We start from the raw sequence: 24,713 nt of genomic DNA on the forward strand, positions 1-24,713 counted from the left end.
AGGGCACTGCAGACAGGCCAAGGAACAGTAAAAGTGCCCACTCCGGAACCTCCAAGACCAGCTCTAGTAATAGAGGTGCTGCTAGAGCTGGCAAACGGATACCCACTAAAGACCAAGGCGCTGTTGGACTCAGGCAGCTCCTGTAATTTTATGAGCAAGGAGTTTGCAGCTGAACACCAGATACAGACACTCCCTTTAAGCAACCCCCTGCAGGTCACCACGATCGATGGGAGGGAGCTGTTGGGGGGAGAAGTTAGCCTACAGACCGTCCCAATGGTTATGAGGGTGGCAAGGCACACTGAAAGGATAGCATTCAATGTAGCCACCCTGGGAGGGGCGCCAGTCATTTTGGGAATGAGCTGGCTAGCGTTGCATGACCCGCTAGTGGGCTGGCATCAGAGAGTGGTCTCCTTTGGGTCAGCACATTGCCTGGAACACTGCAAAGAGGGAAAGGTGCCAGAAGGGGCAAAAGCCTCTCTAGCAGGGATGGAAGTGGCGGACAAAGGGAAGGTGCCCAAACAATACGCTGACCTGAGCAAGGTCTTCAGCGAAAGGGAAGCAGATAAACTACCACCGCATAGAGACTTTGACTGCCAAATTAACCTGGTCCCTGGGGCTCAGCTCCCCGTGGGCAAGCTGTACGCCATGTCAGACAGGGAAATGCAGGAGTTGAGGGAGTTTATTGACAAAAACCTGAAGAGAGGTTTCATCAGAGAGTCCAGAGCGGTGGGGGGCAGCCCAGTGTTTTTTGTGGACAAAAAAAACACGGATAAACCGAGATTGATCGTGGACTACCGGCGGCTGAATGCCGTGTCAGAACCAGTGACTTTCCCCATGCCCAGAATTGATGACATTTTGACCAGGGTGAGGAAGGGAAAGATATTCACGAAACTGGACCTGAGAGGAGCGTACAACCTGATACGAATAAAGAAGGGGGATGAATGGAAGACAACGATGTTCACCCCCCTAGGGGCTTTCGAATATCTCGTTATGCCCTTTGGATTACAAGCAGGCTCCGCCTGTTTTCAATCGCTCATGAACCATGTACTGGGACCTTTGCTCTACAAGAATTGCGTGGCCTTTCTCGATGACGTGCTGATATATTCAGAGAATGAGGAGCAGCATGTAAAGGATGTCAGGGAAGTGCTGAGCCAGCTGCAAGCAAACCAGTTGTGGGTGAAATTGGAGAAGTGTCAGTTCCACGCCAAGGAGGTGGAATTCCTGGGGTACCGCCTATCAGACAAGGGATTAGCCATGGATCCAAGCAAGGTGCAGGCGGTGCTGGAATGGAAGACACCAAAAACGAAAAAAGATGTGCAAAGGTTCTTAGGGTTTGGGAACTTTTACCGTAAATTCATCAAGAACTTTGCCCACTTAACGGCTCCCATCACGGACTGTCTGAGCAGCAAGAAGAAATTCGTTTGGACGGCGGAGGCGGAGCACGCTTTTGAGGAATTGAAAAAGGCATTCGCTTCGGAAGAACAGCTCCTGCATGTGGATTTACAAAAACCCATGAGAGTGGAAACTGATGCCTCAGACCGCGCGGTGGGGGCGGTGTTGCTTCAGCCAGGGAGCAATAAGTCGGAATGGAGACCGTGTGCCTTCTTTTCGCGTAAGCTGAACAAATCCGAGAGGAACTACACGGTATATGACCGAGAACTACTCGCCATTCACGAAGCGTTCCGGAGATGGAGACACTTACTAATTGGTGCACAGCATAAGGTACAAGTATGTACGGACCACAAGAATTTGGAGTATTGGAGAACGGCACGAGTGCTCAACCAACGACAAGTGAGATGGGCCCAGGAGTTCTCCAAATTCCATTTTGAAATCTGCTATGTGCCAGGTCCAGAAAACATCAGAGCGGACGCTCTCTCTCGCAAACCTGAATATTTGGAGGGGGAGGGAGCGCCAGAAGAGAGACATATTATCCCAGAGGACCACTGGGTGTGTGGTGCGGCCTGGGTGGGGCAAAGAGAACTGGTAGAGGGAACGGTAAATGATGAGTACGCCCAGGATAAGCTCAGAGGTTTAAGGGGAGAGGGAGAAGACCCCGGAGGTTTTGAAGAAAGAAACGGGGCATTGTATTACAAAGGGGCGCTATATATACCTGAAGGGGAATTGAGGGGGAGAGTACTCAAACAGCTGCACGACAATCCCACAGCGGGGCATTTTGGGCAACACAAGACCATGTGGTTGGTGACCAGGGAGTTTTGGTGGCCCAAGGTGAGGGAGGATGTACGGGAGTATGTGAGAAGGTGTGACCAATGCCAGAGAGCCAAAGGAGAAAGGCGGGCGCCAGCGGGGTATTTAGAACCGTTACCCACACCAGAACGACCGTGGGAGGCGGTGTCGATAGATTTTATGACTGATCTGCCCAAATCCCAGGGGAAAACCGCCATACTAGTCGTAGTAGACCAGTTAACTAAGATGGGTCACTTTGTAGCTTGCTCACATGCAGTCACGGCGGAAGAGACAGCAAAATTGTTTGTAGAACATATTTTTAGGCTGCATGGCGCCCCCTTGAGGCTGGTTTCCGACAGAGGGAAACAGTTCACGTCCAGATTCTGGAGGAAGCTTATGAGCTTGTTGCACGTAGAGGTCAACTTTTCGACTGCCAGGCACCCTGAGACCAATGGGCAGGCGGAGAGGGCAAACGGTATCCTTCAACAATACCTGAGGTGTTATGTCAATGACAGAGAAAACGATTGGGTCGAAAAGTTGGCACTAGCGGAATTTGCTTACAATAATGCAGAGAATGTGTCCACCGGGATGAGCCCCTTTATGGCTAATTATGGGTGCCACCCCAGGGCGTTTCCAGGGGAAGGAGGAGAGAGATGGAGTGTTCCGGCCGCTGAACTTTTTGTAGAAGAAATGGAAGCGATCCATCGTCAACTCCAACACAACTTAGAAAGGGCCAAAGAAGAATATAAGAGGCAGGCAGACAAGAGCAGAAGGGAAGGTGAAACAATTAGGGTGGGGAGTCGGGTCTGGCTATCAACCCAAGGGTTGCCGTTCAAGGGTAGTTGCAAGAAATTGAGACCCAAAAGATTGGGACCATTTGAGGTCATCCAACAGGTCAACCCAGTGGCTTTCAGACTCCGGTTACCGAACCACATGAAACTGCACCCAGTATTCCACAGGTCATTACTGTCACCATACAGGGGGGAAGGTGAAGGGGTATCCACACGGGGGCCAGCCATAGAAGAAAGGGAAAGCCGCAACTATGTGGCAGAAATCATCGACTCCAGGTGGAAGGGTAATCAGGTGGAGTATTTGGTCGCGTGGGAAGGGGAACCGGAGTCGGAAAACACCTGGGTGAAGGCAGAGGAGGTGCATGACGAGGTCTTGATCGAAACGTTCCACCAAAGGTTCCCCAGGAAACCTCAACCAGTAGCGAGGTTCCGGAGGGAGTACTTTGGCACCACCGACGATGAGGAGGAACTGGAGGGATTCAGGGAATCGGAGTTGGAAGAGGGTACAGACTCCGAGGAGGAGGAGTACTTGGAAACCGGGAACAGCAAAAGGTGGAGGGAAGTGTTCGAAACTTCGGAAGATGAGGGAGGTTCCTTCAGGGGTTTTGCTCCCTCGCCTCCCGCAGAGGAGGGGAGGGAAGGGGGTGAAGGGGGCCCTAGAGGGGAGGTGGATGTCAGGGAACTGTCATCTGAGACGAAGGAGGTGAAAGGGCTCATGGAGGGTGAGAGAGACCACTCAGCGGAGGAGGGGACCAGCAGGGGGAGAAGTGGAGTTACAAGGGAAAGTGAGTCGGAGGGAGAGCTCAGAGATACTTCAAGCGGGAACAGTGGAGAGGTTTCAGGACCTCCCGTAGGCACACCCACTCCTCGGCGGAAACTGTCACGCCGAGAGTCCAGAAGACGCGTTTCCGTCAAGGAGCTTTTATGCTGGAAGAAATTCCGTAAACGCCCACTGTCCGATTCAACGAGCGACTGATGGAGCCATGCTTAAGGAGCTCCATCACAGACAGAGGTTTGGGAACTTAGCCAAGCTCTGAGGGATCAGGATTTTACGCACAAGCAGCTCACCATCCCATCACACCTAGGTTTCATAGATTTAAATGAAGGTTGTATATGTATTGATTTATGAGACAGTAAAAGATGACTGTAACACAATGTACTGTAATAGTAATCACTCTTAACAGAATCTCTTACATGAATTTTCTTGGTGCCAGTAGAGCTTAAACTTCCCTTCCCCACATCTGCCCCCTATGCCTGGCATTTAATTTTAAAATAAAAAACAGAATTTGCTAATCACTCTTTTAAATTTACATCTCGTTGGCCCTGAGTGCACTCCTGAAATGCAGTGATAATCCAATTCAACACAAATATTGCTTCAGACTAGTTTATGGCATGCAAGTATGTACCTAAAATTGTAAATGTTTGACTTCTCTTTCTCCCGCTCCTGAAGTCAGATATAAATTTTAAGAGACCCAAACTTATGTCACTGTATGACCTAAAATTAAAAATGTATGTGTGAAAATGACACGCAGACTGTTGGTCTGTATCTGCGAAGAGTTTGAAGATGGGATGTGGGAGGAGTTAGCAGGTATTCAAATTAGACTCTGCCAGATGCTCTGCAAGTTTCTGGTTGCCCCAAGACCTATTGGGAAGGTGGAATAATCAATTGCTTGTCTCCCATCTCTGGAAGCACAACATTTCTAGATTTTGTGCGAGTCTAGGTTTTGGAGGGCCCCTTTACCACAGTGCTACCTTTTGTTTGATTGCCAGGAAGCAAGCCAATGAACAAGCAGTAAGCGGCATCTGCCAATACTTTTTGTTTATTTCTTCACCATTGTCAGGACCAGAATGAAAGGCAGCAAACTAGTAGGTCGTAATGGTGAAAGAGGAATAGCAGGTCTGGGGGCTCTGGTCAATGTGTAGCATGGGTGTGAGCCCAGTTCCTTGATGCTGGCCCTGACTTAAGGTGGTGCTTAACCTGGGCAGACTGGCTCTTCTATTGGAAATGAGAATTGAGCATCCCATGAAGTTCTGGCCTTTTTACACCTGATCATGGGATGGTGGGGCCTGAGGCTGCTGAGGTGTTGTTGGGGAGGGAGTTGTTGCTCTTGTTGCTGCTGGAGTTTTTCTCTTTTTTTGTATCTTTTGCTGTGATCTATGTGGAAATTGTTCAGTTTGGTTTTGTATTTTGTATTTACTACTGATGGCTACTTTTGTTATTTTGTAGTTATGTATTTTTTCATTATGTAAGCTGCCTTGAGCATGGCTTGAACTGTTGAAAGGCGGCATACAAATAAATTTATGTAATGTATGTTAACTGATGCTGGATTGCTACATCTAGTCCAAATTTAGCATCTAGTCTGATGAAGAGCTCTGGAGAACTTGAAAGCTTATAGTATTACATTTCACCATATTTTCTCTATATTTTGTATGAAACATATACAATCAAGCTAAAACGCCTGTGACTTTTAGCATAATAAAATAGTGGATCTGGTTATTTTTGTATAGCAAGTAAAGCACAACAGCGTCACAGGACATCACATATTTAGAGTGTATGGGTTGCTGAAAGTAGTACACAGACCTCAGTGCGTCTTCACACTTGTTTATTTAGGATCATAGCTGGCGACGTGTACAACTGGCTTCCCCTGTTTAAATTAAGATGTTTCTAAACTGATTTAGTGATGTTCTGGCAAGTTTATACACAGATGAGTCATAAGACTGCTCACTGTTAGAGATGCTGCATAATCATAGGATAATTAAAAGGGACATGTGAAGCACTCATACAGACAAATATATACATATATATATTTGGAGGCAATCAACAACTTCTGCATGCGATATAATGTTTATAACAAGTGGGATTATAGGAATATAAACAGGAAGGTCATCAGAAGTCCTCTACAGTTCTCATCTAGAAAAGTCTCTTTCCCCAACTTTGATTTTGCAGAATGTGCTGCTCTGCCCACAGGCCTCTCTTTTCTCTACACTCCCGCAAAAATGCTGCAAAATATTGCAATATTGTTTCTGTGCAAGGACAGAGTGAAGCACAGGGGTTGGTTTGCACACCTGTGATTTGTGAACTAGTTCACACTGACAGCAAGTAAAGGTGCAACTTGTTTGTACACACATTCCTTCTTTGAGACTCATATGCACTTGTTGACAGTAGGAAAGCAATTTGCTGTGAATTAGTCCTCCAAGCAATTACTTCTACTGTGAGGGCAAACCTGCTTCCACAATTGCCCTCTTTTTTTTTTACAGGACACTCCCACTGGGGGAATAGATTAAATTCACACAGAGAGGATATATTTCTGTTTTGTGTGTGTGTGTGCATTTGGCTGTCTCAGCAGGCTGCAATTAATCTTTCCTTCTGAAAAGTAATGCATTGTCATGATACTACAAGTGCGTGTTCCCTTCCACATGATTCCCATGGTAGCTATAGTGCCCACACCCACTTCAATAGTCAGGTGTTTTTTTAAAAAAAATATTTTTTTTCAATAGTCAGGTGTTTTCACAAAGGATAACTGGGGGGAGGGGATAGTATTCTTTCAAATTATGTACCTACTAAGTGGAATTTGATAACTATGGCTAAAATATGTTACAACTTTTGCAACATGCGAATGGATAGTTTATAGATATATATTGTGCATGGACAAATATAATGGCATTTGGAATGCATTTATAAAAAATATAGCAGCTTATAAATAAATATATATGATTAGAATATTGCACTTATATACCTTTGTATTAGACAAATATGCACAGAACTGTAGTGCTTTTTCTTTCTTCCTTTGTGTTTTTATGCACTTTTTGTTTCCTTTTTATTTTTTCACTTTATTTTGTTTAAATATTTTCAATAAAAATAAAGATAAATCACACTCAAAAAGAACGCACAAACGTCACCAAGATAAAACTTTGCCACACCAAGTTCAGATACCTAGGGGTACAACTAACCAGAAACCTCAATAAATTATACTTCCAAAACTACAAACCCTTGTGACAACAAAGACCTAAAGAGATGGAACAACATGAACTTCACTCTCTCAGACAAAATAGCCATGATCAAAATGATCACGCTCCCAAAACTAACCTACCTATTCCAAACCCTCCCAATCTTGATTCCCCCAACCCAACTCCATAAATGGCAGAAAAAAACTACACTTATATATATATCTTCTCACACAAAAAACCAAGAATAAGCCCCAAATACCTGCACCTCCGCTCCTCAGAGGGAGGATGGGGAATCCCCAACATAGAAGCATATTACATTGCCAACCAAGTATGCCACATAATCCCATATATACTAGAAGATGAGACAAAACAATGGATACACCTAGAGAGGGACACAATTGAAAATACCTGCACCACAGCATACCCATTCCTCCCAAACAAACTAAGGAAAATTCCCACAACACTTAACAGGTACACACAGACCATGCTTAAAGCATGGAAAGCAGAAATAGGCAAACTATCCCCAACCCTATCCCCACTAATTCCCCTGGCATACCACCCATTATGCTACCACTCAGCACAAAACATCCAGATAAAAACCTGGCAAACCAAAGGCCTATATCGCCTAACAGATTTCTATAAAAATAACAAACCCTTATCAACACAAGAAATACAAGACAAACTAGAAGACACCCAAATGCCCTGGTTAACTCATCACCAATTACATGCCCTTTTAAACAATTAAGTAGTAGAATCAGCAGCAACTAGGCCCCTGACAGCCTTCAAAAACCTCCTCCTACAACAAAGGGACACGGCAAAGGGATGGTATCTGCAATATACAAAATACTACTCCCAAACCCCACGAACCCCCTAGACGTAATCAAAAAACAATGGGTGGATGACATAGGCTATGAGATTAACCCTACTCAGTGGACCAGAATGTGTTCTAAACCCCTCTTTAAATCCATATCAACGAAAAGAAAAGAACTCACTCTAAAACTCACCTACAGGTGGTACATAACACCAAGGAAATTAGCACTAATATGCCCAGGAACCTCACCAAAATGCTGGAGAGGGTGCGCCTCCATAGGCACATACCGTATTTTTTGCTGTATAAGACTCACTATTTCCCTCCTAAAAAGTAAGGGGAAATGTGTGTGCGTCTTATGGAGTGAATGCAGGCTGCGCAGCTATCCCAGAAGCCAAAACAGCAAGAGGGATTGCTGCTTTCACTGCGCAGCGATCCCTCTTGCTGTTCTGGCTTCTGAGATTCAGAATCTTTTTTTTCTTGTTTTACTTCTCCAAAAACTAGGTACGTCTTGTGGTCTGGTGCGTCTTATAGAGCGAAAAATACGGTACTTCCACATGTGGTGGGAATGCCTCAAAACCCAACTATTCTGGATAACAGCCATAAAAGAAATATGCAAAATAACTAAGCAAGTATTAGAAATCACCTCAGAACTGGCCCTACTAAACATATTCCAAGACAATAATGCCCACTCACATCACAAAGAACTCATAACCCACCTGCTCTCAGCAACAAGAAACATCATAACCAGACACTGGAGAGACCTGTCTGGAGTAAGCATGGACCAATGGTACCAAATAGTATGGGAAACAGCCTTACTAGAAAAATTAACCAATAAACTGAAACTGACATGGGGACAAATAGAAGAAGACGCTTTCACCCCAGTATGGTTCCCCTTTATCACATACACAGCCCAACAAGACAATGACAAGAATCCACCAACAGCATACAAATCAATATGGTTAACCTGATCCAAAACATCCACCCACCCCACTCACACATGAAAACAAAGCTCACCACAGCAAATCACAAACAAGCAACCATACCCTAGGCCAACCCCAACCTCTCTCATCACCAAAGGAACACAAGTGAATAGCAAAGAGAACCTGCACAAGCGACGCTGACAGAAAACCCCATACATACATTAAGTAAAATAGAGACATCGTCACCCGACCCCACCCCCACTCACGATTCCCGCCCACCTCTTTCCCACTTTTCTTCCTAATGTAACACTCATGTCTCAACAAATGAAACTGATCTGTAGAAAATGTAACTTGAAAAAAGAGACATTGCATATACTTTTGTAAACCAAGAAATCTTTAATAAAAATACATTTAATAAATAAGTAAATAAATATAAAAAAACACCACAATACTGCATTTCACTCTCAAAAACCCAATAGTTTAACAGTAGTGTATGTGTGAAGGCATGCTTGTTATATCTGTGGCCCAGGGGAGCGGGGAGAGAAGCAACTAGGCAACAAAAAGACGCATCTGGAAATTTTATATTTGCACAATAAGAATATCATTCTGGACAATTCAGTGAATTTTCTGTGTTCTTCCACGAAAGTAATTTTTTTGTTATTAGCAGTTTAAACACAACTGATAAGTTGCCAAGTGAAACATAAATAATAGCTCTTGAGAAACTCTGATTTAACAGCCCAGATTCACGATGCATCATTTTAGATGACATAAAGAAACATTTTTGCCAAGAGAGCTGCAGCATGTCTAATACCAAAAAAAAATTCTTGGCATTTAACATGTGTCACTTGTGTTGTGCATGTCACTGTGGTTGTAGATGTTGCAAAACAGCTCATAACTTGTTTCTCTGACGGCCAAACTCTTGTTACAATACTATTTTATTTTGTGGGATCAGATCTATGAAGACCATTTTACCCACTGACGGGGAAAAACTCAGCTCTTTAATTGTGGGAGCTTACCCTTTATTGAAATATAGCTGTATCAGCTCATGCTAGACTTGCTATGGTTTGTGCATGAAGCTCATATATGTAGAGGTGCAGCAGTGGAGTTGAATATAACAGTCAGTGTCCCAGAGGAAACCATTCACTTGTTTGCCATTGGTTTTTGCTAAACTGGGTTAATAATACACTGTCTTTAATTACTTAAATCTGTCAGCTGCATCTTATGATATATGCACTAAATGTCTGTGGTGTAAATACCGATTCACTTTTGCTTCACTAATGCTGGTCACATTATGGTCTTGCTATTTTACTAAGTCTATCACTTACTGCCTTCTCGCACCAGGGCTGGCTCTGGTAAACTGAAAAGGGCAAGTCACCCCCCCCCCCCCCAGAAGCATTGTGGCAGATGATAGGATTTGGTGGGGAAGGCTTTTACATTGCTTTTTAATTGCTGACCTAACTTAACAGGTTTACAGCTGACACTCTGCATCCACTGTAGCTACATTTATTTTTAAGCTAATTTATACCTCCACCACTTTTTTAAAAATGCCCTTTTCTGCCACCATCTCAGTCACTCATGGCTCTGTCCAAATCCATTATAGTAAGGTTATTAGAGATACTTTTCAGTCCTGAGATTTTGGCGAAACATCTTCTCAGTTACGTATTTACCAACATTTACCGTTTTCTCTGATGCTAAACTTCTACTTTAAGCAGTGTGTGTGATTGTGTGTATATATATCACATCAAAGCAGCCAAACAATGTGGATGCTGAAACATTTTGTTATAAGAATTCGTTGTCTTAGGTTTTCTTAGTCACATAAATAAACATACAGCTTTAATGATTGACTTCATCCTACCAGAATCCAGAGTGAACGTGTCTGAAGTGTTGTTTGATGCTTTACAAACAGTCTCTCTCTCTCTCTCTCTCTGTGTGTGTGTGTGTGTGTGTGTGTGTGTAGAATTTACCACAGAGAGATACAGCTGTATAACACAGCCCTTCACTAAATGGCAGCAACAAAAATGCTACATCATCTGAGGCTCTTGCTTGTCATCCACTGAGGTGTATATATGCCATGCTTCATTCATAGATCTCAGGGCGGTTCACAACATAAATATTCAATCAAAATTATTTTAGAAGTCAATTATGCAAGCTTTGCTAGTAACAAAAATCATTTTAAGTACAAAAGTTAAATGCTTTCATGACCTACATATTTCCTAACCTTACTATGAAGTTTCTAAGGAACTTAAAAACCATTAGATGATTGTTTCTGCCAGATACCTCGGTACAAAGAAGTTCTACTACGAAACATTTGCCCGTCTTCATTTGCCTGTAAAGCATTTGGCAAATATTTGCATATGATTTCTTAAGTGATACTGGTCCTGCTGATCCTTGTGCTTATTTTCCTTTCAGCTAAATTAATTTCAGGAATATTTTTTCTGCCGTTTAATTCAGGCCATGGACAGAATCAAGTATCTGATACATGCTATTTTATTGCTGGTGTTGTTTTGAGCAGTGAATTGTTTGACTGTTGCCAATGTTTTTCTTGGCATCACCTAACCTCCTGTGGACACCAGTAGCTAGGGAATGTATAGTGATTAACCAGCAGCAGCAGCAGCAGCATATGAACTGGTCTTTGTTTGAATCTGGAGAGCAATTTGGCGTTGCAGTTTGTCCAAAGAGCTACAGCTTGCATGCTATAATAATTTGCATTTGTCTTTTAAATTTTGTTCTTTATCTTTTGTTCATGAATAAATAATAAAGAGACTTCAAAGAAAAACTGGAGCACAAACGAGCAAGGATGATCATGTCTATTGGTATACTGTGGTTACATAATATGTCCAGGGTTTCTGAAAAATGACACTGCTCCATGTATTTATATACGTCTGTGGTGTAAGTTATTATTGCAAATGATTCATATTTCATTTATGCCTCAACAATATAAACTCACTTGGCCCTCTCCAGCAACCCATCAGTCTCCCAAACTCTTATGCTTGCTTCCCCAGAAAAGTTGCTTTTAGCACACCCATGCCTGCTGTTAATTTCTCTAGCAGCTGGAGGTCCCAGTCAGAGATTAGTGGTCCAGCAACATAGATCAGTGATGCCTGAGGAAGTTGATGTTTATGAATTATTATTATATGAACCTATCTCATCTGCATCTCCCAGAGTAATGTGTAAATTAGAACTTAATTACAAGCTAGCTTTTACAGCTCCAGAATGTTCCAATAGAGTTCTCAGCTAAAACAAAACAAAAAAATGCACTAAAATGCATACCCGTATTTCACTGCATCCTGTCACCAGTGCGCAATACTTGCATCCCCCCTTTCTCAGACCGCAAACGTGGTCCCGGAGCATTCCCCATATGATAGTCGTAGGATAACTTCTGAGGCTTCGCTAGGTCCCAGGCCCATTCCTTTCCTCCTCCAGCCCCTGCCGCCCCTGCTCCCCTCATACCTCGCCATCTTGGCCATGAGCTCCTAGGCTGAGCGCAGTGGGGGGGGGGCGTTTCTCCCCATCCTCCAGCTGCTGCTTTTTTATCACTGTTTCAGCGGGAACTGATGCCAGGGACGGTTGGGCCACGTGGGCTAAGGGGAGATGCAGCAGGCATTGGCAGGCCTGGCTGCAGGTGCTGCCGTCGCCGCTCGTTTGCTGTTCCCACGGCATTCCTTACCGGAACTTCCTATCCAAATTTGAATGGCTGTTTTGCTCTTGCAATGCAAAGTATACAGTCATACCTCTTGTTATGTTTGGTTCAGGTTGTGTCCCGCGGCGACCCGGAAGTACCGGAAAGGGTTACTTCCGGGTTTCACTGCTTGTGCATGCGCAGACGCGCAAAATGACGTCACGCATATGCGCAGAAGCGGCGAATCACGACCCGTGCACACGCAGACGCTGGTTGCATTCTGCTCATGTTGCGAACGGGCCTCTGGAACGGATCCCGTTCGCAACCAGAGGTACCACTGTAGATTGGTTTCATTCACCATAGAGATTCTGGTAGATGAGTGGTGCCACTGCATGTAAGTAGGTTGGACAAGAGAACATATTTACAAGGGAGGCTTCATTTTTACAGAAAGGTATGCTAGTGTCTTTCCGTTTTATCTCCCTATGGTCCCAATAACAACAGTTACTTGTCTCTGGCTTGCGCTCTCCCAGCTTCTCTGATCCACCTGCTGTTGTCCCCACTTTTCCCCCTTGCATAATGGTTGCACGTTCATATTTACCTGCGTAATAGTCGCACTCCCCCTTTTTGGAAAGGAAAAAATGGGCACAAAAATACAACCATTATGCGGTGAAATACAGTATTTCCAGCAAACATGGGACAGATATCAAAATATATTATAAAATGTCTGTTATGCAGCCTTTTATGCAACCTTTTTGCATAACCATAAATTTATGTTTATTGGTTATAAGAGCAGAGTGATCCAGAAGCTTTGCTGGCATAATAAATGAATGTAAATTAATACCAGTGGCTGAATTGCTTGGTAAAATGGGAGAAAGAAGCCATTTGTGATCTCACTATTGCTGGTTAAATAGTTTCTGGTCTAAAAATTCAAAGCATGGAAATGCTGATGAAATATTGATTTTGTGGTGTGTAGGTTAATTAGCCAAGGATTCGTTATTAATTACAGGAGAGGAAAGTAAAGTGAACCAATTGAAAATGGAGGAAAATGCCAGGTATAAAAATTTTGGATGATCAGTGGAAATGCATTTTTTGTTGATGGTTCAAACATCTCTCCATGTTTTCTTCCAAAAGAAAATGACTACAAAAATATAGTCTGAAGCCAGGAATATTTGTCGGAAATTTGAGAGAATTATGTCAGTTTCATTCATATATGGTGGACTTGTTCAAAACTCAGCATAGAATTACTTGTTGTGTAGTCACTGACCTCATATCTTTTGTTTCAATTGTCTTAATGGTGATGGTTTTGATTTTGCTGAATCGCCATAGACTAGTCATATCTTGGCTTCAATGTAAAACAAGATCTGTAAACAACTGTAAAACTGTATAAATGTTTTCTAGTCTGACTTTTCCTGCTTAAATTCCTTGATGTGCTGTGTATATATTGGCATGATCACATGTAGTGATCTGCAGACTATGACTAGGCTCATGTTCTTGAATTATTTCCTCTGCATGTATTTTTTTAGTTATTGCTTTCTGCTTGTGGCACAGCTTCAGAGCCCTACATAGAGTACCATGAAACCCCAAGATGAGCGTCCTTTGTATCCAAATGTTAAGGAGGATTTTATCATACATCACATGCTGATATGCAATAGGCTGTTGGGAAAAATAGTAATATTCATCCATAGTTTGAGTAGTGTTAGGTTGACCTAATATGTGGATTGAATGCACTGGTTGCTGGAATGGAATTTCTATGACCATGACTGTTCAACCTAGCACAACAACCCCACCATGTGGCAGTCTCCTACAGATGACTGCAGTGCCTGGAGACAGTCAGGTTGTGTATCCATAGAAAGATCAGAGGAGGACTGACTGCTGGCAGGAGTGTAGAGAGAGAGAAGAAATGCCATGGTGCATCTGCAGCAGCACAACTAAACGCCTTCATCTGCCCCATTAATTTCACTGGGTCTACTCTGAGTAAAAGTTAGTTGAATACAACTCCATGCAATGTACACTTTCGGTGAAGAGATACTTTTGTGGTAGACTTTGCCTCAGGACTTCCCAGAAACCACCAGCAACTACCACATGGTCCAGCCTAGGTCCTTGAATTCACAAATTAAAAAGTGCTGCCAATATCTCAAAGACCAAGCATGCTTATCAGCAGATAAAAGAGTTAGATTCCACATTAGTAGAATCTGAACAAATATCTCCTTGTCAACCAAGTCCAACTCTTTAACCGCTTCTGTCATAAATAGCTTCCCATGTTGGCTTGCTGCTGCCATAAATTTGTAAAAACTGGCATACAGTAGACTATAAATCTCAGTAGGAATGCTCTTCTCACTCGTATTTGTTAGTGCTCTCCAAGATTTGAATGTTCTTTCCTCTGACATGACCATACCCTTTGCCCTTTCCAACTGGAGGCTTGGGCTCTTCTTAGGGTGATGGTGGCAATGGTGGCTTGTTCATACCAAGTGTTAGTGCTTGTCATTTTTATCTCCTTTCTGTTCCTTCATCTTGGAACTGCTTTTCAGGTTACAGCAGTCCTCCTCAATATAAGTTTCCAAATTTATTGTTAAAGCTATTCCTCCTTCTTTTCCATAGCTCCTTTGCCCCCAAGGTTACCCAGGAACTTTTACTGTAATGATGAATGTGTTCATCGGACTCTGCCAGTTTCAGTTTCTCTGTCTACCCTCTCCTTTGTATGTCGTGGATCCCCCCACTTTTTGGGCAGGTTTTATTTGCAGTTTTTCATTTTTACCCCTCCAGGTGCCCTGCTGGTACATGAAGAATAAATAGGTATAGAAACAAATGCACAGCTTCAGGTGTTGCACAGAATATAGGATTGGCATTGAATTATCCAGGATTGTGATGGTCAGGAAATCAATGCTCAGCATGAGGTCTACCATTAAAAAAATAATCTGGGCAGTGCAATGAACACCTAATTTGGCTTGTATGGGAAAACAGATGAAGCATAAGAAATAGCATGGAGGGGAGTGTCCGAATTTACATTTGGCACAAGTCTGCTTTTTGTATGCAGCACAGTCCTATAAATGTTGCATGCTTTATGTCAGTAATGAGGCTGCCAACCTTGGCACGTGCATTCAAGTTGTTAAATAGCATAATGATGTTTGGAAAGCAAACATTTGGCAAATGTTTGGTTGATATGTGGGTGAACACTTTTGCCAAACAGACACCCCCCCCCATTTCACAATATAGCTGTCTAGAGAGAGTGAGATGTGCATTTGGTTTGAAAATATATGAGTAATTATTAAGGCTTTGCATATTTTTCAAGAAACTTGGAAGTTTTATGCTTGCTAAAGTCTGCGCCAAGTTTTTTTTTTTAAATGTTATGCATTTTATACTTCTCTGATTTCTCCCTGTACTTTACTTCAGAAGACAAAACTTTTTCTACATTAAAATATGGGGAATTTAAATATATTGTTATGATGCATTAAAAAGTTTTCATCACCGCCCCAGTACTATATTCTGTGTGGTGGTGGTATGGCTTTTTTTGCAAGGGAGAGGGGGGAGCATTTGCTTGTTCTTGTGCCCATGTTTTGGGACTGTCTTGCAGACAAATGCAGAGCACAATGTAGTTAGGTGGCGGATCCTTACTTTCTTATTTCACCCAATGAATTGTGTTCAGAATGTAACACAACAACAACGTGTGGGGTATGCATGGTGAGAGGATGGGCTAAATCCTTTTGTGTTGGTGTTAATCCTTGTGCTAGCCCAACCAGAATAGCACCCAAGATTCCTGTTCTACATCTACCTTCTGCTTCCCCCGCACATCACTCTGCAATCACATCCACTGATGCCAGAGTGTCATCGCACTGGCAACACATTTTTTTTTCTGCTGATGAAGCACTGTGCTTCATTGGCACAGGGAATGTAACTTGAGCATAAGATTGCAAATGGCTGTAACTCTGGAAAGATACGTGCATGAACCCTGAGTGCAGCTTGAGGCATCTTTGAAGATTCTTCTGAAGCCATTCATATAGCTGGAGGGGAATGCAGCCTGCCAATTCAGCAGCGTGAGTGACTGTAACATGAAGTCCAGACGCATCTCCAGCTACATGTACAATTCTACCCTGTGTGCACGCACTGGAATTGCAAATGAATTAGAAGAAGAGTAATTACAGCTGAAGACAAAGGAGTCTTTTTCTCTCTCTCTCTCTCCTCTTTTGTAGATATGAATATGTCTAGCTCAACAATCTTAGGAATATGTTAATGATGTTAATTGAACCCAAGTGAACAAACAGCTTTATACTGTATGATGAACAGTTATAGTATCCAGTTCTTAATACAATTATTAAAATATCCACATTGCCTAGAGCAGTGTTTCTTAAACAGTGTACAGTGGTACCTAGGGTTAATTCGTTCTGGAGGTCTGTTCTTAACCTGAAACTGTTCTTAACCTGAAGCACCACTTTAGCTAATGGGGTCTCCCGCTGCTGCCGCGCCACCGGACCATGATTTCTGTTCTTATCCTGAAGCAAAGTTCTTAACCCGAGGTACTATTTCTGGGTTAGCGGAGTCTGTAACCTGAAGCGTATGTAACCTGAAGCGTATGTAACCCGAGGTACCACTGTATTGGGATCTGCTGGTGGACCTTGGACCATTTTCAGTGTCACAGCCTGCCCAGTGCTTCCTTCCTTGCCTGCCCCTCTCTACTCTAGCCAGGCCACAGCACTTTAGTCAGACCAGTTACCAGCAACAGCAGCGCCTTGCATGTTAGTGAAGGTGGCTGAGAGACAGAAAACTTTATGAATGGGGGAGAGAAGGAAAGTGGGTCTCTCTCATTTGGGGAAGGAGATGTTGGAAGGAAATGAGAACATCAGATAGAAGATTGCTTGTCATGTGATTTTAGTTTCAAGATGGCATTGGTGTCTGGGTTGGCGACTGAGTTCGCCACTATTTTCCCTAGAAAAAAGCACTGAGGAAAGGTATAGGATGAAGAAGAGAATGTAAATGGAAGAGAGATGAAAGAAACTGGTGGTTGGGGGCGGGAGATAAAGTACAAGTATAAAAGGTGTAGGGAACTTTAAGAGAACTCTGAGGCAAAGAATTTAGAAATTTCCAAAGATAAATTAGGTATCAGTAGAAAATGAACTGATTCTGATTTGTAGCTCAAAGGGACAGGGGTGTGTCTGTGTGATGTATGGATTTTTGCCTAAATCAGTCTAAAACAACCTGTGGGCCAATCTCCCCCTCCAGGTGTCCCATGAGGCCCACTTGTCAATCAGCTGATATCCCATATAACATCAGCCAATGGACAGAAGCACAGGGTTCAAGGAACTTTCATACATTCCACCTCTTCTGTTTGAGCATCAAAAAGGAGCATTGGGGGATGCTTGAAAGCCATTTCAAGAAGGTGCCCATTGCAAATATTGGCTACTTGCATGCAGGCAATGTTTTCAAAATACAACTTTTTCCCCCTTCTCCCATTCCAATTGGGGAGTGGAGGGATTGGGTGGGATGGAAAAGCTGCCCTTCAAAAGCACTGCCTGCATGCTGGAATTCTCCCTTATGTGCAGTTTTCATACATCCCCTTGACAAATTAGGCTCCTAGGGGAGGGGAAATAAGGGTCTAGCCTGCCATCCAGAAAAGATTCCCCACCCTTGCTCTGAAATCCACTTTGTAATAAATGATTTGAAACTAAGAGCTAATCGGAAAAGGCCATAGAACAGATGTAGTGTGTGTGTGTGTGTGCGCGCGCAGACACATACACACACAAGAGAACTTAGATGCACATGCATAAATCTGATTTAATTTAAACTTTTTAAAAAAGAATTTCCTTTTACAGATTGTGTGAACTGACCCTTACCTTAAAGGTTCTATTCTGTCTAACTGTAGTCATTGACAGTAAATCAAACCACATACAGTATGTCAGCTGCTGCAAGAGCAAAATTTATGCTCTGTTACTTATTAAAGTACGTGTGAGGCATCACCCAAGATCATAAAGATAACATTCTCATTTAATTCAAGTACTGAATTGCAAAGAATACCACAGTATCTTCCAATAAATTTCCCAAGCCCTCCAGGTAGTTTGGGATGAGATTTGCACCTAGTCAGTTTTTAACTATTCATTGCAACAGAAGTTATACACAGAAGGTTCAGTGGCCTGGTCAAATAAAATGCTTCTGAAGATTAAAACAACATTCTGAGGCCATATCTGAAATGCATATGTTCTCTTTGAAGAGAAATTTAATAGGTAAAGAAAGTGAAATCTTATGTACCGCATAACTTTACATTGTACCTTCCCATATTTATCTCCCCCCACCCCCATTTTACGAAGCATGTACTGAATTGACCCACTATGTTTTTTAATTGGTTGGCAAATAAGAACATGGAGCCTTGGTATAAAACTGGTTTTCACACTTAAGGTTGTATGAAGACTAAGCTAGTCACGCTTGCTCCCATTTAAATCAGCGGGGACAAAAGTGTAGCTAACTTGCTCTTCATCACCTTGTGGTTTCTGTAAACCATGGCTTGGTGTGACATCTGAGCTGACAAACAGTGGTATCTATTTCCCAATGCAAGGCAAATAACAACTTAGAGGGAAGTTGGAGAGGGTATTCGCACAGTGCTTGACAGTACGGCCCTTTCCTACATAAATCTCCATGTTCATCCTTTCTCCCCAGCCTGTTCCCCCCCCCCACTCCCTCCACAACATGTTTCTGTTGTGAAGGCAGAGCTCTAATCTCCCTTTAGGTGGTTTTCCTTCTCTTTAGAAGGTGTGGGGCTTTTGTTTGTTTTTTTGCTGCAGCTCTTGCAGCATAGTGGTGGAGAACCTCCATCCCATGGGCCAATCTTACTTGTAGCATCAGCAGCACACCTCTAATTCCACTGGTTTCCAGCTGCCATGCTGGTTTCTTCACAATGTGCCAGTCTCTGTGGAGAGGAAAACAAGGTGGGCAGTTGGAAGCCTGTATAATGAAAGTTCTGCTTCTGCCGTTGCTGCCATTTCACAGCAGCAAAAAAACTTTTTGAAAGAAAGGCTCCTGGTGATTGTTAAGAACTCTGCTGCCCCCTTATGAGGTAGTGAGAGCAGGTAGCATCAGACATCAGTGGCGGCACTGAAAATAGTGTTGGCTCCAACCACCTGGCTCTTTTCTCAGCTTTACCCAGCAATGAGAGGGTAAACCAGGTGACCAGAGTTGCCACCATGTAAATTTCCCAACAATACTGCCTGACCCTGACATAGAATCACCCTACAATGCCATGTCAGTGCCCAGCCCAGAGGCATTCTGGAGGAGTTAAGATGATGGTGACTCCTCTTATTTCCTTCAATGTGGCACGTTAAAAATAAATAAATTGAAGAAATACCAGGGTCAGCTATGGTTGGCTGTCTCAGGTATTTGGAACTTTATATTTGCCCTACATATACTGGTTCTGTGCCTGATCAAATAAAAACATGGCAAAGTGGTTTGGGAATATTATCCAGGATTCGTGGAGGGGGAAGGGTGAGGAGAGTGGACAATGGTTTGCACGTTTGTTTGGAACACATTTTATTTCATCTCTAAGTGAAGATTAGTGCAAACAATGGTGGCTCATTTTAGATTCTTGGGATTCTTGGTACCATTTCTGGTTTCCTTTTTATGTGACTTCTAAATTGGGAAATCATGGTTAGGACTAATGGCCAAATCATGGTTTTCAGACTCTCTTCAAACTGTGGTTTCAATTATAGTTTGGAAAAATGAAATGTGACATCTGCACTAGTGAACCAGGTGTCCATAGGTATTGTGACAGCATTTGTAGGACTTCAGAGGCTGGAAATTATCTCTGAAGTTAGACATTGCTGCAAGCCAATATCACTTGTGTTACACTTTGATTACATTACTGTGAACTCAGAAGTGGTGGGGTGTACCTGTGAGAGTAAGCAAGGTAGTATCTGCACCACAGCCTTCTCCACTACATATTCCAAGGGAAGAAACAAAGCCCTGCTAGTTCAGGTACAAAATCATGAAGAATAATGCAAAAACGTATCAAGATTTTCCTTATATTGAAATGTTAAGCTAGGTTTGAGTAATGGAATAAGAACTAACATGCATTTCCCCCCTCTTTTAATTCTATACAGTGTCAAAGGGGCAGATGCTGGCAATGGGATCCGAATTTTTGTTCCTGATATTGGTATGTTCATTGCCAGCCTTACCATATGGCTTGTCTGCAGAAACATTGTTCAAAAAGCAGCGCAAGAGGATGCAGGACAGTATAACACACAGTTTGAAAATGAAGACATGGTATGTTTGTATATTCTCTATCCTATATTTTAAAATACCTCTTTTTCTTGGAGTGCAATTAAATTACAATAAAAGAAAAGTTTTTCAAAACACTGATTCCCCAAGAAAACCCAAGGGACAAAGTATATAGTGTATTGGTAGATGACTTCCTAGCAGCACCAAAGGATCAGGTTGCCATGATGTGAAATATCTAACCTAAAGAGTTGCTTTGGTCAATTTAGACTTACTCAGCTAGATAGTCCCGTGATCTGACTCTGTATCAGGCAGCTTCTCATATTCCATTGGTCCACATTGCCTGGCATTCATACTTCTCCACCTGGTGCAAGGGTGGAGAAGGAACATATGAAGAGCAGGAGAGTATGCTATGTAGTCAATGACACTCTTAGTTGAGGACATAACATTTTATCCCTAAGGTTTTTGAGAGATGGATGATGAGACCAGCTTGCAACCTAATCATTGGGAGCCTTTAAAGTTTGAAAGGTCAAAAATTACGTTATAGGAAGCATAAGTTGTGGTGTGGCAATGTGCGTTAAGTATAATTAATTGGAAAATACTGCCTAAAATAGGAGAGATTGTGGTTTTAAGTAGGATCTTTTATTTCTAAAGTAGCTCAAGCAATCTGCAGTGCAGCTGGCTGTACCAGGATTCATGTGGTTTTACATGAGATTGTTCATATATAAATGCCTTAAGCATTTATTAAAATGGCAGGATATTGTTTAATGGAATCATTGCATTTTGACTTAGAATAAAGTTTACCTTTAAAATACTTTTTTGTGTCACAGTGGAGTTTAGTTCAGTTTCACATATCCATTTTTAATAGGTAATTTAGGCAGTATTTCAATTTATGGAACTCTGTTCTACTATAGTGTGGCATTTCAGTGAATGTGGGGAAAGCAGTTGTGTAAATAAAAAGATCTTCACATTCTTCCATAAAACTCCTCACTGTAAGTATTTTTAAACGGGATTACATAAGCATGTTTCCTGGCTCCTGTGCAAACAAATAGCCCATAAAATGGAGCTTAAGGGGGCAGTCGCTAGCCTCATCCCTTCTGTGTGTGCTGCAGCTGTGCTCGCTATGAGAAGCTCTTACGCAGTTGAGGAAATGGCATGAGCTGGTCATGTGGCATGCAGGTTAACTGCCTTATGCCTGGTCCAACAACCTGTTATCTCATGGCAGAAACTCAGCTGGACTCTTAAAACATACGCAGTTATAATGCAGGCACAGAAAACCTTCCAGCCATGGCCCAATTAGCTCTGCTAGAGGTCTGTGTTTTTCTCCACAACAGCCACCTGCCCCACAAGCTGAATTTAAGGTGGAATGTAGTATGCTTAACACTTTGTATCTCTGTGGGAAGAGAGTATCATAGGAAGGAGAATCATCATAGGTGAAGGGGGACAAGGGGACAGGGAAGAAAGGGCCCACAAGATTGTCACAGGTAGCAGAAAGGAGAGCTGGGGAAAGACAATAGGGAGGTCAAGAAGGAAGAGGAAGCATAGTGCTAAAGTAGGCCTAGTGCTTTGTATCCACCAAGCCTACTTTAGGAAAGCCCTTTCATTCAGTTTTATGAAAACCTATGTATGCTATATTAAAAATCCCAGCGTTTTTACTTTTGTGTATGTTTGGAATTGCAGCCCCCGTGACTGATTTAGCACAGCTTGAAAGGTATAAAACTATCAACACAAACACAGTATAATCAGTGAAGTAATTAGGCACATTTACACTTTGTTTTAAAGCAACTGTCCAGTATACATAGAATATCACTACAATTCCCACATTATAATATTTGTTTTAGCTTTAAGGAGGGAAGAGAGTATGGATAAGAGGAAAGAGTGAGACTGGAGTGGCGGGAAGGAAACAAAGAGGTGTGTTGTTAGAGGGGTGAGGGGTGGTGCCAAAGGAAGGCACTGCGTCTCTGTTGTCCAAGGGCTGTTGTCCTTCATTGGATTCTTCAAGAAAGAGATTTGGGTTTTGGCAAGGCTTTGGGTGAAAACGCCCTTCACTTATAGACAGCTATTAATAACCCCTTAGTAGATCTCATAACATAGCTGACAAGACATAATGGTGCTAGTCCCAAGCTCTCTGGTGAATGTTCAGTGGGAATATGTAGGTTTTCATCCCTGGTGCTTCATTTTAACCACAAGGAAAGCATACATTTATCCAGAACACATATGAGCTAGACTAGAGGGAGCGGGGAAATTAGTGGACAGGAGAAATGCAGTCCTGCAATGAGCCAAGGGTGTGTTTTTAATTAGTATTGAATTATAAAGTTTTAAAATTCTACATGATCCTAGGCTGCTATCCAGTTCATTACCACTCTTAAATGGTTGCACATTTAGAGCAAGCTTGTCTGCAGGCCCTTTTTATTAGGGCTTAGACAATTTAAAGCAGGTGAATTCAGCTGGAGAAATGCCCAGACTGCAGGCTCTGTGAAGTACAATGCGATTCAAAAGGTGTAAAAGGTGAAAAAAGCAAGAGAGAGAACATTTAACTTCACAGCTGCAAGCAAGAATTAAGATACTGATTTGGTGCAGATGTAGTATTAACTGTTAAAGGGGTTTTTGGAACAAAATTAGCTTTCTTTTACAGCCATATGGATAAATAGCCCAAATTAGTAAGAACCTTGAAATGAAGACAATTAATCGGATAAGATTTCATATCTTTAACTTTCTGTTGATCTTAACCAGTAATATGTGCTTTGTTTTGTATTGCAGTTTTGTTCATTATTGTTTAGTCTTACTTTTTAAGCTTATTCCTTAAAAGTTCTGCTCAGGGCAAAGTAGATATTTTGGCAGCACAACACATTGTCAGGATATGAGTTGCATATTTCCTATAAAGTTAAAGCACAGCATAGATAGGTGGGAGAAGGCAGTGAATCTTTCCTTTTCTTGCATGCTTCATCCCAAAATTACTTCTTTTTCTGTTGAGAGTTTCATTCTTGTCAAGGGAGACTAGGGGAGCAGACTTATTCATTAGCTGTGCTGAGAGAAACATCTTCAACTCTTCCTCAACAGTCCCTTAGCAGCAGGAAATCTATCAAGCAGTCCAAACTATTTCCATCTCAGTTGGTCTTACTATGAACTGTAAAGTGACCCCGGACTATAGCAGGTCATGTATATAGGTGTGTTCTTTCCTTATGCTCCTAGATTTTTTTATTCTGCACCTAATTTGGGCTGCCTTCCTGAATCCTTGCTGTTCTCATTGTAATTAGCGTAGTGGCCTCACAGGTTCCTGGTTCTCTCTTGTTTTGTATACTGTTTATTTCATTTGGGAGAGGGCTACGTACTCCTCTTTGGTATTGAAACCATCAATATAGCTCCACTGAATTCCATACATACCATTACAACTTGAATGCAGTAGAGTGGGCAGTTACCCAATTCTGAAAGACACAGTTGTGTTCTCATCATGTCTAGACTGCTTCTTAGAAAGAGAGCCGTCTGTGAACAGGTCCAGATGTCATCTCAGTTTCACATCTTGGTATAATTGTCACATACAATATTCCAAATCCATTGACTGGGTAGTGTTTGTAGATGCTGAATTAGCCATCTCAAGGTTGTTGGGTTTTTTATCAGCATATGATAGAAGTGTATTGTGACCGGTTTTCCTATAAAAATGGCAACAGTTGATGATTACATGAATTATAATAGCAGCAGCAACAACAACGCAACACATACTGCTTTCTGTTTAACCCAAGTAGTCTGGATCAAATCATCATGTTCTCCAGTAAATGTGTTTGTGTTCACAAGTAAGTGTGAAAGTTGATTCCATATTACCATATGAGGCTTATGAGGCTTTTTGAAATTACTCCTATTTTATTGCAGGTAACATTCCAAAATATGCACAGGGAATGATCCATTACATTTTGCCAGTATATGTGTGTCCAGGGCTGTGCACTGATGGCCTCTAGTTTCTCCCTCTTATTTATGGAGGAGCCATGTCCTGAATTTCATCAGAGGGAAAAGAATTTTTCTTAATGGTTTGTTGGGAAAGGAATTCACCACCAGCAGTTTCTTTTCCCCCCTAAGGTTTTTTCTCCTGTTGCAAATGGCAACAGCAGCAACCGTGCTGGCAGACCAGCTGCCATTTTGCATCCTTCACAATGCCTGGGCTGTAGTGTAATTGCAGCGTGGTGGCTGGTTGGGAACGGAATAACAAAGGCCTCACACACACACAAATGTGTTAAGATTCTACAAAGTGGCTA

General features: G+C 42.4%; 1 protein-coding gene across 5 annotated transcripts in view; it reads left to right on the forward strand.

The window, feature by feature from the left end:
• Positions 1–24,713, forward strand: part of PIEZO2 (piezo type mechanosensitive ion channel component 2) — a 213,865-nt gene that overhangs the window by 103,080 nt on the left and 86,072 nt on the right. For all 5 annotated transcript variants that reach the window (XM_083622436.1, XM_083622440.1, XM_083622438.1 and 2 more), the window contains exon 5: positions 20,352–20,514. In XM_083622436.1, coding sequence (XP_083478562.1) covers positions 20,352–20,514 — 163 coding nt within the window. The remainder of the gene's footprint in view (positions 1–20,351; positions 20,515–24,713) is intronic.

The sequence above is a fragment of the Podarcis filfolensis genome (assembly GCF_964270895.1).
Source record: "Podarcis filfolensis genome assembly, chromosome: 7".
Lineage (NCBI taxonomy): Eukaryota > Metazoa > Chordata > Lepidosauria > Squamata > Lacertidae > Podarcis > Podarcis filfolensis.